Source organism: Rana temporaria, chromosome 6 (assembly GCF_905171775.1).
Source record: "Rana temporaria chromosome 6, aRanTem1.1, whole genome shotgun sequence".
NCBI classification, from domain to species: Eukaryota; Metazoa; Chordata; class Amphibia; order Anura; family Ranidae; genus Rana; species Rana temporaria.
This window is the reverse complement of record NC_053494.1, coordinates 41,915,682-41,931,526: the sequence shown is the minus strand read 5'-3', so window position 1 is coordinate 41,931,526 and position 15,845 is coordinate 41,915,682. Positions and strand designations below refer to the sequence as shown.

At 39.4% G+C, this 15,845-nt stretch overlaps 1 protein-coding gene across 1 annotated transcript in view; it reads right to left on the bottom strand.

Annotated features, from left to right (window-relative positions):
- MICALL2 (MICAL like 2) overlaps positions 1-15,845 on the bottom strand; it is a 186,117-nt gene that overhangs the window by 28,336 nt on the left and 141,936 nt on the right. The window contains exon 12 of the mRNA XM_040356703.1: positions 3,680-3,847. Within this exon, the coding sequence (XP_040212637.1) occupies positions 3,680-3,847 (168 nt within the window). The remainder of the gene's footprint in view (positions 1-3,679; positions 3,848-15,845) is intronic.

Here is a 15,845-nt window from a genome sequence, read left to right as displayed (position 1 = left end):
TCATTCCTACCAGTGGGAGGAATAGTGTCCGATCATTCCTATTAGTTGGAGGAATAGCGTCCCATCATTTCCATTAGTGGGAGGAATAGTGTTCCATCATTCCCATCAGTGCGAGCATAGTGCGATGCTCGCACGCAATAATGAACGCATGCGTCGATCCCGCGAAAACATCGATCGTCTCACACATGTGAGATATTACCGCAAACGTCAGATCACGGGTAGTAATTCTAGCATCAGACTTCCTGTGTAAATCAATAGCGGTAACCTGTAAAGGCTTTAAAATCATTTCCTATGCATGGTAAAATCTATGTTTGTCGCCGTTACACAGGCTTGCACATTTTTAAAGCGCGACATGTTTGGTATCCATTTATTTGGTGCAACATCATCTTTTATATTTTTACCAAAAATCTGGGTTATGTATTGTTTTTTTTGTGTCAGAAAAAGGCCCGGAGGTCAAGTGGTGAATACTTGACCTGAAACAAGGGTGCAGATCAGGAGTTCTGACTTTGGTGTTCAAAGCAATGATCCTAGAGACAGCCAGGCAACTAGTATTTTCAGAAAGATGTCAATAGTGGAATCCTTCATTTATTTTCACTGTTGATTTCCTTTAAGAAAATCTTCTTTTGCAGGCAGTCAGGGAAACAATAAATAGGCTCTAAATTTAGCTCTAGGGAGGAAATTCAGAGAAACACACCTGACCAAATGACTTTCTACTGCCTGTGTCATTAGCATGAATCAGAGAGGAGCGGTTAGTCGGCAGACGTTGTGTAACTTGTCCCACTGAGATCATGTGCTGCACTGACACAATGCTTAGATCTCACACATTCCTCTCTGTACGCTCTACATGAGAGATATAAATAACACGTGTAATGACGTTTAATTATCACTGCTGGGAACTCCAGCAAAGTTTTATTAAAGGAAAACAGAACTGGAGTGTTTGGTTAGGGAGGTCACTTGTGCTGAAACTGCCCTCAGGGCAAGACGTCTGCAGAGCACCGCATGACAATGTAAGGTCTATTCTGCTGACATTACAAATCAATGTCAATGGAGAGGTGCAAGAGTCGGGAATTGGAGGAAACATCAACTTCTAAAGCTGGCTATACATTGCTTAAATTTTGGTCAGTTCCTCATTTGCTTAGTGGGTGGAGCTGTTGGGCACCTCTCGCCTGGCATCCCTCAATTGGAAAAAATCTAAGGAACCAGGCAGAAAACTGTCGGCCAAATAGCTTGGTACTCTCTTGGCAGACTCTCCATTGTACGGCCTCCTCCAACTGGACGGACGGCCCAGGACCTTCTTAGGTGGGACCCAGTCGATTACCGAGTCCCAAAGCAGCAGATCAATTACTCCGGGCCAATGTGGTCCCGAAGCCAGAGTCCTTGTGTTACACACGCAACCCCGGCCCGGAAGGCCATTCGCCGGGGGGGCCTGAAGTGGCTACCCTAAAGGTGGGCGCCACATGAGAGACCCAGGAAGATGGCATCTGCCTCAAATACTCTCTCCCAGCATGCACAGCGAGGCCAAACCCTCCTGATAGGCTGCTGGGCAAGAGCACCCAATCCGTGACTCCACTGCTGCCACCTGCCGACCTGGGGTGAGATCAGCACCCCAGAAACAACAGAATGGACCCACAGCACAGCCAAAGCTGAGACAGAGACCCACATTTGAACAAATCAACATGGTCAGAGTAGACCAACTCTCTGACCCCCCTCTAAATTTAACATTGCACCGGTACTGGAAAGTAACCAGGCGCTACACAAGTTTATTTGACCCCCAAAAATTTTGAGTACCAGCCGCCACTGCTCTCCTCACATTTCTTTTTATATTTTATGATATCTTTTCATGTGACAACACTGAAGAAATTAAACTTTGCTACAATGTAAAGTAGTGAGTGTACAGCTTGTATAAGCTTGTGCTGCAGCCGTTTCTGATTCTTGGCAATCTTCTTACAGCCTATGCCATCTTTATGTAGAGCAACAATTCTTTTTTTCAGATCCTCAGAGAATTCTTTGCCATGAGGTGCCATGTTGAACTTTCAGTGACCAGTATGAGAGAGTGAGAGCGATAACCCCAAATTTAATACACCTGCTCCCCATTCACACCTGAGACCTTGCAACACCGAGTCACATGACACCGGGGAGGGAAAATTGCTAATTGGGCCCAATTTGGACATTTTCACCTAGGGGTTTTGTTGCCAGCGGGTTTAAACATTAATGGCTGTGTGTTGAGTTATTTTGAGGGGACAGCAAATGTACACTGTTATACAAGCTGTACACTCACTACTTTACATTGTAGCAAAGTGTAATTTCTTCAGTGTTGTCACATGAGAAGATACAATAAAATATTTACAAAGGGGTGTACTCACTTTTGTGAGATACTGTACATTGTTGTTTTTGGTTGAACTAGCCTTAGCTGGATATTTTAGCACTCAATCCACCCAAAACTGATATTTTCACACTGAATAAGATCTCTGGGTGGAAACATCCCCCAGCTTCTTATGCCTCCTGGTGACTCTAGGAACAAGGGGCCAGATTCACAGCGGAAATACGACGGAGTATCTCAGATACGCCGTCGTATCTCTCAGAGTATCTATGCGACTGATTCATAGAATCAGTTACGCATTGATATCCCTAAGATCCGACAGGTGTAATTGTTTTACACTGTCGGATCTTAGGATGCAGTACCGCGGCCGCCGCTGGCGGGAGTTTGCGTCGTAAACCAGCGTCAGGTATGCAAATTAGGAGTTATGGCGATCCACGACGGATTTTCGCGTTCGCTACGTCGCCGCTAGTCTAGTTTCCCGTCGCAAAGTTAGTCGTTGTTTTTGGTGCCTTAACTTTACACAGCAAACGTATTGCTGTATAAAGTATGGCCGTCGTTCCCGCGCCGAAATTTAAAAATTCACGTTGTTTGCGTAAGCCGTCCGGGAATACGGAATTACGCTACGCGCGTCGCCGTTCGAAAAAATGACGTCACTTCGCGCAGAGCACGGCAGGAGTTAGGAAACGGAGCATGCGCGGTAGGTCCGGCGCGGGGGCGCGCCTCATTTAAATGGCACACGGCGTAGGTTTTCATCGCTAGTGCTTGGTGAATCAGGCACTTGCGATGAAAAATTGCGGCGGTGTAACGTATCTACGATACGTTACGCCGCCGCTCTTCTATGTGAATCTGGCCCAAGATCTCTCCACCTGGAATCAGCACAGTTCCATCCATCTGCTTTACATTAGGAGGGTAATCAGTCCCATATTTTATTATTATATAGAATGCAGCAGGAGCATATAGTCTCCACTAGCACAGCAAGACTGGTAAGACAAGTAAAACCGTGGCAGGGTGACAAGGAACCAGGAACTCTGGTGGCAGAGTACTCCACATAGACACAAATGCAAGCAGTATAAGTATCTTAATTTGACCTGCTATCATCCTCTTACAATCTTCTGTATAGCAGAGGTCTAATTGGGAGAGGGAGAAGCAGAACAATCAGCCAGTAAGTTGTGCTTCAGTACACGGTGTTGCAAAGTAGGCTTCTACAGCTGTGCCACCCCTTTAGATAACCCAGGTTGCTGTGGGAATCCCTGATCATTTACAACATGCTTTTTGTAAATCAGACAGATGTGAGTGTGCCCATGCAGAAAAAATAATATATCAATTAGCACCTACCAGAGTGGTCATCTTTATATTTACCTGTATTGTTGGAGGTTTCGTTATTTGTTGTCCAATGGGTCCGCCACCTGGGTACCTGTTCTTCATTGGTCATAATGCTGTCTTGCCACTTAAGCTCAGGTGTGGGCCAATCATTAATCAAGTCTATTTGTGCTGCTAAAAGTTTTTTTCTTGGTGGTGCTGGATTGTCTAAAAAGAGGAAATGGCAAAACAGTTTAGGTTTCCGGCATAGACATCCTAATACGGTGCAGCATGGCCTGGCACCCTCAATGCATGAATAATGGTGGGTGTAATGGCGCTAAAAACACTAAAAAAATATTGCTTAATCAATATATAATCCCATATAGTAATAAACAAAGAATTCCGTAGTGAGTCCTCCAATGGATATAAATATAATGTGTTCCACTCTGAGTAAATCCTGGATTACCATCCAACATCAATAAAAATGTGAAGGGTATTAATAGTGGTAAATAATAATAAATGATAAGTGAACAGCTGTGCTAAGTACTGCACAATGTTGCATCAATCCAAAAAATATATATAGTAACTAAATGAACATCAATAATTGTGAAAAACACATCCAATCTTATAAAACCACCAAAAAACGATAGTCCATTTAAAGTGCAGCGTGCAATACTTAAAGTGCAACAAATTCCAAAGTGATCCGAAATATTAATGAGACATGCAAAAAAATATTTAAAGCATGAAGAAAATATTAAAATCCGTGTGTGAAAAAATATATATATATATATATATCCAGTGAAGCAAATAACAATGTCTCTAAAGTTCACCAAATAAGATAAAAAAATGTAAAAGCAAAGTGATACTAATCAAATGTCACAATGCATAAAATGATGAAAAAAACAGCAATAATGAATAATGTTCAGTGTAAAGATGTGCTCCAAATCACAGATCATTAATATCCACAGCATTCAGTGATCCATGCTGGATGTGCATACATGCTTAAAAAACTTTCACCACCAGGCTTCCCAGAAGTGTCCAACAGACTAGGTGTTCCAGCCCCTTACCTCAGAGCGGCTTATATATAAGCCTAAATGGATGTCTCACAGGCAGTCAGCTGTTCATCCAGCCCTTCAATCCCACGACTCGGTCACGGATATTTGCAGTCTCTCAGAGGGAATATAAAGCAAGGGGAGCCTCCATAGTGTAGTAACATCAAAGCATTTTATTAAAAACAAGTAAACACTCACATTTCTATTGGTACAAAATCGGCATGTAGAATCTTTGTGTCTCCCGCTCTACGGCCGCGAGCGGGTGACGTCACCAGCAGCTCCTCCACGTCCTCACGCGTATCGCAACTGATCAACGTTGCTTACTCATAGGGTGGAGAGCGGCTGGTATGGAGGTGACTTAAATAGCGCCAGGGGGGCATCCTAATAACATCCAAACTAACGTATAAAGAAACAAATTCCTAATGTGAAGTACAGGGACTTCTAACAATGTATAAAAGGCTGCAGAAAATATATAATAAAGATAAAATGAATACTAATGCAACCGCGCTCAGAGTGCTCACTCTGGTGGTCAATATATGATATTACAAGATGTATTCAACATAGGCAGACGATAATGACAACCTCTAATTAAGCTGGAAAATAGACAATTCCCATATATAACCAAACGAGGAAAAAACATGATGTTTGACCAATAATATCCAGATAGCTCAATATACACTATATCTAGACAAATCCAGGTCAGTCAGAGCAATAACCACGCATAATAGTTACTATAAAAAACTAATGCTTATGGACCAATAATCTTGCTCAATAAAACGAATAAAATATAATACTGATGTGGACAAATTCTAAATGAGAATAAAACTGAAGAATGGGGGTCAGAATCTATGATAATAGAATAGATTTCAACTACTTATTTTAAAATCATTAAAATAGTAAAACTTCTAAAAAAGTGGAGAAGGAGATAAAATTTCTAATAATTGGATATAAAACAATTCAAATCAAATTCCACATTGTGTCCATGAGGTGTTAAAGTGCATAATTCGTGTATCCAGCGGGATTCTGCCTGGCTAATTTTTTGCACTTTATTGTCACCTCTCCAGTGCGGTTTATATTTCTCAATGCCCCATACCATTAGAGAGGAGGGGTCTTTATTGTGGTAACGTTCGTAATGGCGGGACAAACTGTGTTTGGGGTACCCATTTTTTATGTTTTGTGTATGTTCACGCAATCTTTTCCATAAATTTCTTTTAGTTCTGCCAACATACTGTATTTTACATGGACATTCAAGAAGGTACACTACCCCTTCCGTGTCGCAGGAAATAAAATCTTTAATTTTATACTCTTTCCCTGTGACACTGGATTTAAAGCCTTCCTTTTTCTTTTTGCTCTCTTTTGTATGTTTGCATGTAAAACATCTCTTGCAGGGGTAGTATCCTTTTTCATTAAAAAATGAGAAACTCTTTTTCTCCGGTGGATCCAATACATTCTTAGCTATCATGTCTCTTAGGGTGGGGGCCCTTCTGTATGTAAATATTGGTTTTTCTGGTAAAATTGATGACAAATGTCGATCGGCTTTCACAATATGCCAATATTTTTTGCAAATTGCTTCAAGCTGCTTATGCTGGACACTATAGTCCATTATCAGTGGTACTTTTCCAGCAAAGGCATTATTCTTTACAGAGTCCTGAATAAGGGTAATTCTGTCTAGGGCCGCGACATCTTTGATTTTTTTCTCAATATAGTCCTCTTTATAGCCCTTTTCAACAAATCTTTTGCCAATAAACTTAGCTTGTTCCAGAAATACCTCAGTCTTTGTACAATTTCTTCTTAGTCTTAAAAACTGCCCCTTGGGGATGTTCTCCAGCCAAGGGGTGTGGTGACAGCTATCCAAGGGCAAGTAGCTATTTCTGTCTACGGTTTTAAAATGAGTTTTGGTTACTAATTTAACCCCTTCTCTTGCAATTTCCAAATCCAGAAAACTAATTTTCTCGTCACTGATCTCCCAGGTTAATTTAATATTTTTGTCATTGGAGTTTAAATAAAAGCCGAAATTTAAAAGGCTCTCCCTATCTCCTGACCAAATAATTAAAATATCATCAATAAAACGCCGATATAAAAGTAGTTGTTGTGGTTTTCTGTTATATAAAACCTCTGCTTCCCACTCCGCCATATAGAGGTTTGCCACACTGGGAGCATACTTGGCTCCCATTGCTATCCCGCAAATTTGTTTAAAATAATTATCACCGTACCAAAAATAATTGTGATCAAGACTATATTCCAAGCACTTAAGTATAAAGCTCTTCTGTGTACTTTTTAGATCACTGAGACCAGTTAGCGCCCAATTAGTGGCTTGGATTGCTTCTTCATGGTTGATGATGGTATACAGAGATGAAACATCAGCTGTAGCCATATATATAGAGCTCCCATCAACAGAGATAGTGTCAAGAAGCTGGATCAGGTGTTTTGTATCCCTCAGGTACGATTCAGTTTTCTTCACTAAGGGTTGCAAAAACCAGTCTATATATTCACCGATTCTTGCACCCACGGAGTTAATACCATTCACAATCGGCCTACCAGGTGGGTCATCTCTAGATTTGTGAATTTTAGGAAGTGTATATAGAACTGGGATCTTGCATCCTACTGGTTGTAGATATTTAGCTTCCTTTTTGTTTAAAAGTCCTTTTTTCGTACCCCTTTTGACCAGGTTTGCTAGATCTTCCTTATAGCGTACAATAGGGTTTCCTGGAAGTTTTAGGTAAGTGGTGGTGTCATTAAGTTGGCGCTCAATTTCCTTTTTGTAGGCCACCTTAGATTGAATGACAATGGCCCCTCCTTTGTCAGCTTGCCTAACCACCACATCTTTCCTATCTTCTAGTTTGCGTATCCCATTCTTAAAATCTCCTGAATCAGATATTTTCTTTATCTTAAGATCATGTAGATCTTTCAGTACCATTCGCCTGAACGCTTCAATGTGTCCATCATTACTAATAGGTGGATTGAACACCGATTTATTTCTTAAATTACTATACACAATATCATTCTCTTCAGTAGTTATTCTTGTTATCCCATCTCCTGGTTTGTTCATCATATACTTCTTAATATGTAGATTCCTAGCAAATTTGTTGATGTCCACATATGCATCGAATTTATTAAAGTTTTTCTTGGGAGCATATTTTAAGCCTTTATCCAATACTTTAATTTCCTCTTTGGTAAGTTCTACTCCGCTGATGTTGATAATTCCTTCTCCTATTGGCTTCATCTTCTTCTGCTTCTTCTTTCCCGCTCTGCATCCTCTCTTTGGTTTTCGTGCCTTCCAGATTGATTTTCCTGGGTTCTTTGTGGTGTTCTCCTCATTTTCTCCTCTCTGTCCCGATTCTTCTGGGTATCCTGATTCCTGGGATCTCCTTTCTTCGTTTCCCATAGTCTCGGTTCTGGACTCCAATTCCTGGATCTCTGTACCCCATTCTCTCGATGACGCCTCGGGGATTCCTGGCGTCTCTGCTCTAAAAAACGCCGGGGGGAAACATTTCTAATTTCTCTCCCATAGGAGAAATGCCGATAAGGTGATCTCCTATTTTCGTAATGTCTTGGAGTTCTTCCTCCTCCCCCATCATCCCTTCTAAGATGGTCATAATAATTCTGTACAGGTACATTATATGAATAATCATACCCTCTTCTGTCATCATATTGGTAATGATTTCCTTCCCGTCTCTGGTTTCCATAATAATTGCCATCTTGATGTATTTGGTTTCTCCACGGAGGTGTCCGTGATCTCCCCCTGTTTGGTAAATGTTGGAAAGGTCTTGGGGCATTGTAGGCGTTTTGGTTTTGCCCATTCTTCTTCCAGAAGGGTTTCCAACCATTATTCCCACTCTTTTGTGGTTTCTGATTAGGGGTGTTTGTCCCTTGATTTACCTCCACGGCTTTAGCTTTCTGATTAATTTCTTTTCTACTATTAGGATTCTCTCCTGTATCCTGGTCAGGTGTGCTTCTATTTGAAACAGTCCCAGATTCATCCAATTTATTTTGCCATTTAAATACTAAGTCGTCTTCGTAATCTTTCATGTCCCTTTGGTATTTTCTTTTTTTCCTAGCTACTGTCTCCTTATCTTTTTGTTCCATGTCGCGCTGCAGTTGTTTTGACAGGGCTATGAATTCTGGTTTTTCCTCGCTATCCTTCAAATTATTTTTTATCTCAAGTAGCGTGCGATCTATTGCTCTGATTTTACGCTGTTTTCTTTTAATCAATAGTCCTAATAGCTCAAGCCCTTTGTCATTAAAGAATTTGAACCACTCATCAGTGGCTTCTTTATCTATTAGGCCATCATTGATGGGTACATCCCACCTGAGTCTCCTAGGGATCAATCTATCCTTGATGTACTTTTCGTGGGTAGCAATATCCCACCAGGCATTGATCTTTTTCTCCATTAGATGTCCCATTTTTCTGAAAGAATGTTCAATGTTCCCTATTGGATTCTCCTCAGGTTTCTCAAAAATATTTTCTAGGTTAATTTCTCTATCCTCAAGAAAACTAAAAACCTCCATGATTTGCTGCACAGGTAATGTAGATCTAAAAGCAAGTATAATAAGAGGGGGAACCAATGCGCAAACCAACCTAATCAAGGATAATTCTAAACTAAAATTAAAATAAAATTAAAATAGCAGCCACGACAAAAAGTGTTCTCACACTCAAGACAGATATGAATAATGGTGGGTGTAATGGCGCTAAAAACACTAAAAAAATATTGCTTAATCAATATATAATCCCATATAGTAATAAACAAAGAATTCCGTAGTGAGTCCTCCAATGGATATAAATATAATGTGTTCCACTCTGAGTAAATCCTGGATTACCATCCAACATCAATAAAAATGTGAAGGGTATTAATAGTGGTAAATAATAATAAATGATAAGTGAACAGCTGTGCTAAGTACTGCACAATGTTGCATCAATCCAAAAAATATATATAGTAACTAAATGAACATCAATAATTGTGAAAAACACATCCAATCTTATAAAACCACCAAAAAACGATAGTCCATTTAAAGTGCAGCGTGCAATACTTAAAGTGCAACAAATTCCAAAGTGATCCGAAATATTAATGAGACATGCAAAAAAATATTTAAAGCATGAAGAAAATATTAAAATCCGTGTGTGAAAAAATATATATATATATATATCCAGTGAAGCAAATAACAATGTCTCTAAAGTTCACCAAATAAGATAAAAAAATGTAAAAGCAAAGTGATACTAATCAAATGTCACAATGCATAAAATGATGAAAAAAACAGCAATAATGAATAATGTTCAGTGTAAAGATGTGCTCCAAATCACAGATCATTAATATCCACAGCATTCAGTGATCCATGCTGGATGTGCATACATGCTTAAAAAACTTTCACCACCAGGCTTCCCAGAAGTGTCCAACAGACTAGGTGTTCCAGCCCCTTACCTCAGAGCGGCTTATATATAAGCCTAAATGGATGTCTCACAGGCAGTCAGGACGAGGACGTGGAGGAGCTGCTGGTGACGTCACCCGCTCGCGGCCGTAGAGCGGGAGACACAAAGATTCTACATGCCGATTTTGTACCAATAGAAATGTGAGTGTTTACTTGTTTTTAATAAAATGCTTTGATGTTACTACACTATGGAGGCTCCCCTTGCTTTATATTCCCTCTGAGAGACTGCAAATATCCGTGACCGAGTCGTGGGATTGAAGGGCTGGATGAACAGCTGACTGCCTGTGAGACATCCATTTAGGCTTATATATAAGCCGCTCTGAGGTAAGGGGCTGGAACACCTAGTCTGTTGGACACTTCTGGGAAGCCTGGTGGTGAAAGTTTTTTAAGCATGTATGCACATCCAGCATGGATCACTGAATGCTGTGGATATTAATGATCTGTGATTTGGAGCACATCTTTACACTGAACATTATTCATTATTGCTGTTTTTTTCATCATTTTATGCATTGTGACATTTGATTAGTATCACTTTGCTTTTACATTTTTTTATCTTATTTGGTGAACTTTAGAGACATTGTTATTTGCTTCACTGGATATATATATATATATATATTTTTTCACACACGGATTTTAATATTTTCTTCATGCTTTAAATATTTTTTTGCATGTCTCATTAATATTTCGGATCACTTTGGAATTTGTTGCACTTTAAGTATTGCACGCTGCACTTTAAATGGACTATCGTTTTTTGGTGGTTTTATAAGATTGGATGTGTTTTTCACAATTATTGATGTTCATTTAGTTACTATATATATTTTTTGGATTGATGCAACATTGTGCAGTACTTAGCACAGCTGTTCACTTATCATTTATTATTATTTACCACTATTAATACCCTTCACATTTTTATTGATGTTGGATGGTAATCCAGGATTTACTCAGAGTGGAACACATTATATTTATATCCATTGGAGGACTCACTACGGAATTCTTTGTTTATTACTATATGGGATTATATATTGATTAAGCAATATTTTTTTAGTGTTTTTAGCGCCATTACACCCACCATTATTCATATCTGTCTTGAGTGTGAGAACACTTTTTGTCGTGGCTGCTATTTTAATTTTATTTTAATTTTAGTTTAGAATTATCCTTGATTAGGTTGGTTTGCGCATTGGTTCCCCCTCTTATTATACTTGCTTTTAGATCTACATTACCTGTGCAGCAAATCATGGAGGTTTTTAGTTTTCTTGAGGATAGAGAAATTAACCTAGAAAATATTTTTGAGAAACCTGAGGAGAATCCAATAGGGAACATTGAACATTCTTTCAGAAAAATGGGACATCTAATGGAGAAAAAGATCAATGCCTGGTGGGATATTGCTACCCACGAAAAGTACATCAAGGATAGATTGATCCCTAGGAGACTCAGGTGGGATGTACCCATCAATGATGGCCTAATAGATAAAGAAGCCACTGATGAGTGGTTCAAATTCTTTAATGACAAAGGGCTTGAGCTATTAGGACTATTGATTAAAAGAAAACAGCGTAAAATCAGAGCAATAGATCGCACGCTACTTGAGATAAAAAATAATTTGAAGGATAGCGAGGAAAAACCAGAATTCATAGCCCTGTCAAAACAACTGCAGCGCGACATGGAACAAAAAGATAAGGAGACAGTAGCTAGGAAAAAAAGAAAATACCAAAGGGACATGAAAGATTACGAAGACGACTTAGTATTTAAATGGCAAAATAAATTGGATGAATCTGGGACTGTTTCAAATAGAAGCACACCTGACCAGGATACAGGAGAGAATCCTAATAGTAGAAAAGAAATTAATCAGAAAGCTAAAGCCGTGGAGGTAAATCAAGGGACAAACACCCCTAATCAGAAACCACAAAAGAGTGGGAATAATGGTTGGAAACCCTTCTGGAAGAAGAATGGGCAAAACCAAAACGCCTACAATGCCCCAAGACCTTTCCAACATTTACCAAACAGGGGGAGATCACGGACACCTCCGTGGAGAAACCAAATACATCAAGATGGCAATTATTATGGAAACCAGAGACGGGAAGGAAATCATTACCAATATGATGACAGAAGAGGGTATGATTATTCATATAATGTACCTGTACAGAATTATTATGACCATCTTAGAAGGGATGATGGGGGAGGAGGAAGAACTCCAAGACATTACGAAAATAGGAGATCACCTTATCGGCATTTCTCCTATGGGAGAGAAATTAGAAATGTTTCCCCCCGGCGTTTTTTAGAGCAGAGACGCCAGGAATCCCCGAGGCGTCATCGAGAGAATGGGGTACAGAGATCCAGGAATTGGAGTCCAGAACCGAGACTATGGGAAACGAAGAAAGGAGATCCCAGGAATCAGGATACCCAGAAGAATCGGGACAGAGAGGAGAAAATGAGGAGAACACCACAAAGAACCCAGGAAAATCAATCTGGAAGGCACGAAAACCAAAGAGAGGATGCAGAGCGGGAAAGAAGAAGCAGAAGAAGATGAAGCCAATAGGAGAAGGAATTATCAACATCAGCGGAGTAGAACTTACCAAAGAGGAAATTAAAGTATTGGATAAAGGCTTAAAATATGCTCCCAAGAAAAACTTTAATAAATTCGATGCATATGTGGACATCAACAAATTTGCTAGGAATCTACATATTAAGAAGTATATGATGAACAAACCAGGAGATGGGATAACAAGAATAACTACTGAAGAGAATGATATTGTGTATAGTAATTTAAGAAATAAATCGGTGTTCAATCCACCTATTAGTAATGATGGACACATTGAAGCGTTCAGGCGAATGGTACTGAAAGATCTACATGATCTTAAGATAAAGAAAATATCTGATTCAGGAGATTTTAAGAATGGGATACGCAAACTAGAAGATAGGAAAGATGTGGTGGTTAGGCAAGCTGACAAAGGAGGGGCCATTGTCATTCAATCTAAGGTGGCCTACAAAAAGGAAATTGAGCGCCAACTTAATGACACCACCACTTACCTAAAACTTCCAGGAAACCCTATTGTACGCTATAAGGAAGATCTAGCAAACCTGGTCAAAAGGGGTACGAAAAAAGGACTTTTAAACAAAAAGGAAGCTAAATATCTACAACCAGTAGGATGCAAGATCCCAGTTCTATATACACTTCCTAAAATTCACAAATCTAGAGATGACCCACCTGGTAGGCCGATTGTGAATGGTATTAACTCCGTGGGTGCAAGAATCGGTGAATATATAGACTGGTTTTTGCAACCCTTAGTGAAGAAAACTGAATCGTACCTGAGGGATACAAAACACCTGATCCAGCTTCTTGACACTATCTCTGTTGATGGGAGCTCTATATATATGGCTACAGCTGATGTTTCATCTCTGTATACCATCATCAACCATGAAGAAGCAATCCAAGCCACTAATTGGGCGCTAACTGGTCTCAGTGATCTAAAAAGTACACAGAAGAGCTTTATACTTAAGTGCTTGGAATATAGTCTTGATCACAATTATTTTTGGTACGGTGATAATTATTTTAAACAAATTTGCGGGATAGCAATGGGAGCCAAGTATGCTCCCAGTGTGGCAAACCTCTATATGGCGGAGTGGGAAGCAGAGGTTTTATATAACAGAAAACCACAACAACTACTTTTATATCGGCGTTTTATTGATGATATTTTAATTATTTGGTCAGGAGATAGGGAGAGCCTTTTAAATTTCGGCTTTTATTTAAACTCCAATGACAAAAATATTAAATTAACCTGGGAGATCAGTGACGAGAAAATTAGTTTTCTGGATTTGGAAATTGCAAGAGAAGGGGTTAAATTAGTAACCAAAACTCATTTTAAAACCGTAGACAGAAATAGCTACTTGCCCTTGGATAGCTGTCACCACACCCCTTGGCTGGAGAACATCCCCAAGGGGCAGTTTTTAAGACTAAGAAGAAATTGTACAAAGACTGAGGTATTTCTGGAACAAGCTAAGTTTATTGGCAAAAGATTTGTTGAAAAGGGCTATAAAGAGGACTATATTGAGAAAAAAATCAAAGATGTCGCGGCCCTAGACAGAATTACCCTTATTCAGGACTCTGTAAAGAATAATGCCTTTGCTGGAAAAGTACCACTGATAATGGACTATAGTGTCCAGCATAAGCAGCTTGAAGCAATTTGCAAAAAATATTGGCATATTGTGAAAGCCGATCGACATTTGTCATCAATTTTACCAGAAAAACCAATATTTACATACAGAAGGGCCCCCACCCTAAGAGACATGATAGCTAAGAATGTATTGGATCCACCGGAGAAAAAGAGTTTCTCATTTTTTAATGAAAAAGGATACTACCCCTGCAAGAGATGTTTTACATGCAAACATACAAAAGAGAGCAAAAAGAAAAAGGAAGGCTTTAAATCCAGTGTCACAGGGAAAGAGTATAAAATTAAAGATTTTATTTCCTGCGACACGGAAGGGGTAGTGTACCTTCTTGAATGTCCATGTAAAATACAGTATGTTGGCAGAACTAAAAGAAATTTATGGAAAAGATTGCGTGAACATACACAAAACATAAAAAATGGGTACCCCAAACACAGTTTGTCCCGCCATTACGAACGTTACCACAATAAAGACCCCTCCTCTCTAATGGTATGGGGCATTGAGAAATATAAACCGCACTGGAGAGGTGACAATAAAGTGCAAAAAATTAGCCAGGCAGAATCCCGCTGGATACACGAATTATGCACTTTAACACCTCATGGACACAATGTGGAATTTGATTTGAATTGTTTTATATCCAATTATTAGAAATTTTATCTCCTTCTCCACTTTTTTAGAAGTTTTACTATTTTAATGATTTTAAAATAAGTAGTTGAAATCTATTCTATTATCATAGATTCTGACCCCCATTCTTCAGTTTTATTCTCATTTAGAATTTGTCCACATCAGTATTATATTTTATTCGTTTTATTGAGCAAGATTATTGGTCCATAAGCATTAGTTTTTTATAGTAACTATTATGCGTGGTTATTGCTCTGACTGACCTGGATTTGTCTAGATATAGTGTATATTGAGCTATCTGGATATTATTGGTCAAACATCATGTTTTTTCCTCGTTTGGTTATATATGGGAATTGTCTATTTTCCAGCTTAATTAGAGGTTGTCATTATCGTCTGCCTATGTTGAATACATCTTGTAATATCATATATTGACCACCAGAGTGAGCACTCTGAGCGCGGTTGCATTAGTATTCATTTTATCTTTATTATATATTTTCTGCAGCCTTTTATACATTGTTAGAAGTCCCTGTACTTCACATTAGGAATTTGTTTCTTTATACGTTAGTTTGGATGTTATTAGGATGCCCCCCTGGCGCTATTTAAGTCACCTCCATACCAGCCGCTCTCCACCCTATGAGTAAGCAACGTTGATCAGTTGCGATACGCGTGAGGACGTGGAGGAGCTGCTGGTGACGTCACCCGCTCGCGGCCGTAGAGCGGGAGACACAAAGATTCTACATGCCGATTTTGTACCAATAGAAATGTGAGTGTTTACTTGTTTTTAATAAAATGCTTTGATGTTACTACACTATGGAGGCTCCCCTTGCTTTATATTCCCTCTGAGAGACTGCAAATATCCGTGACCGAGTCGTGGGATTGAAGGGCTGGATGAACAGCTGACTGCCTGTGAGACATCCATTTAGGCTTATATATAAGCCGCTCTGAGGTAAGGGGCTGGAACACCTAGT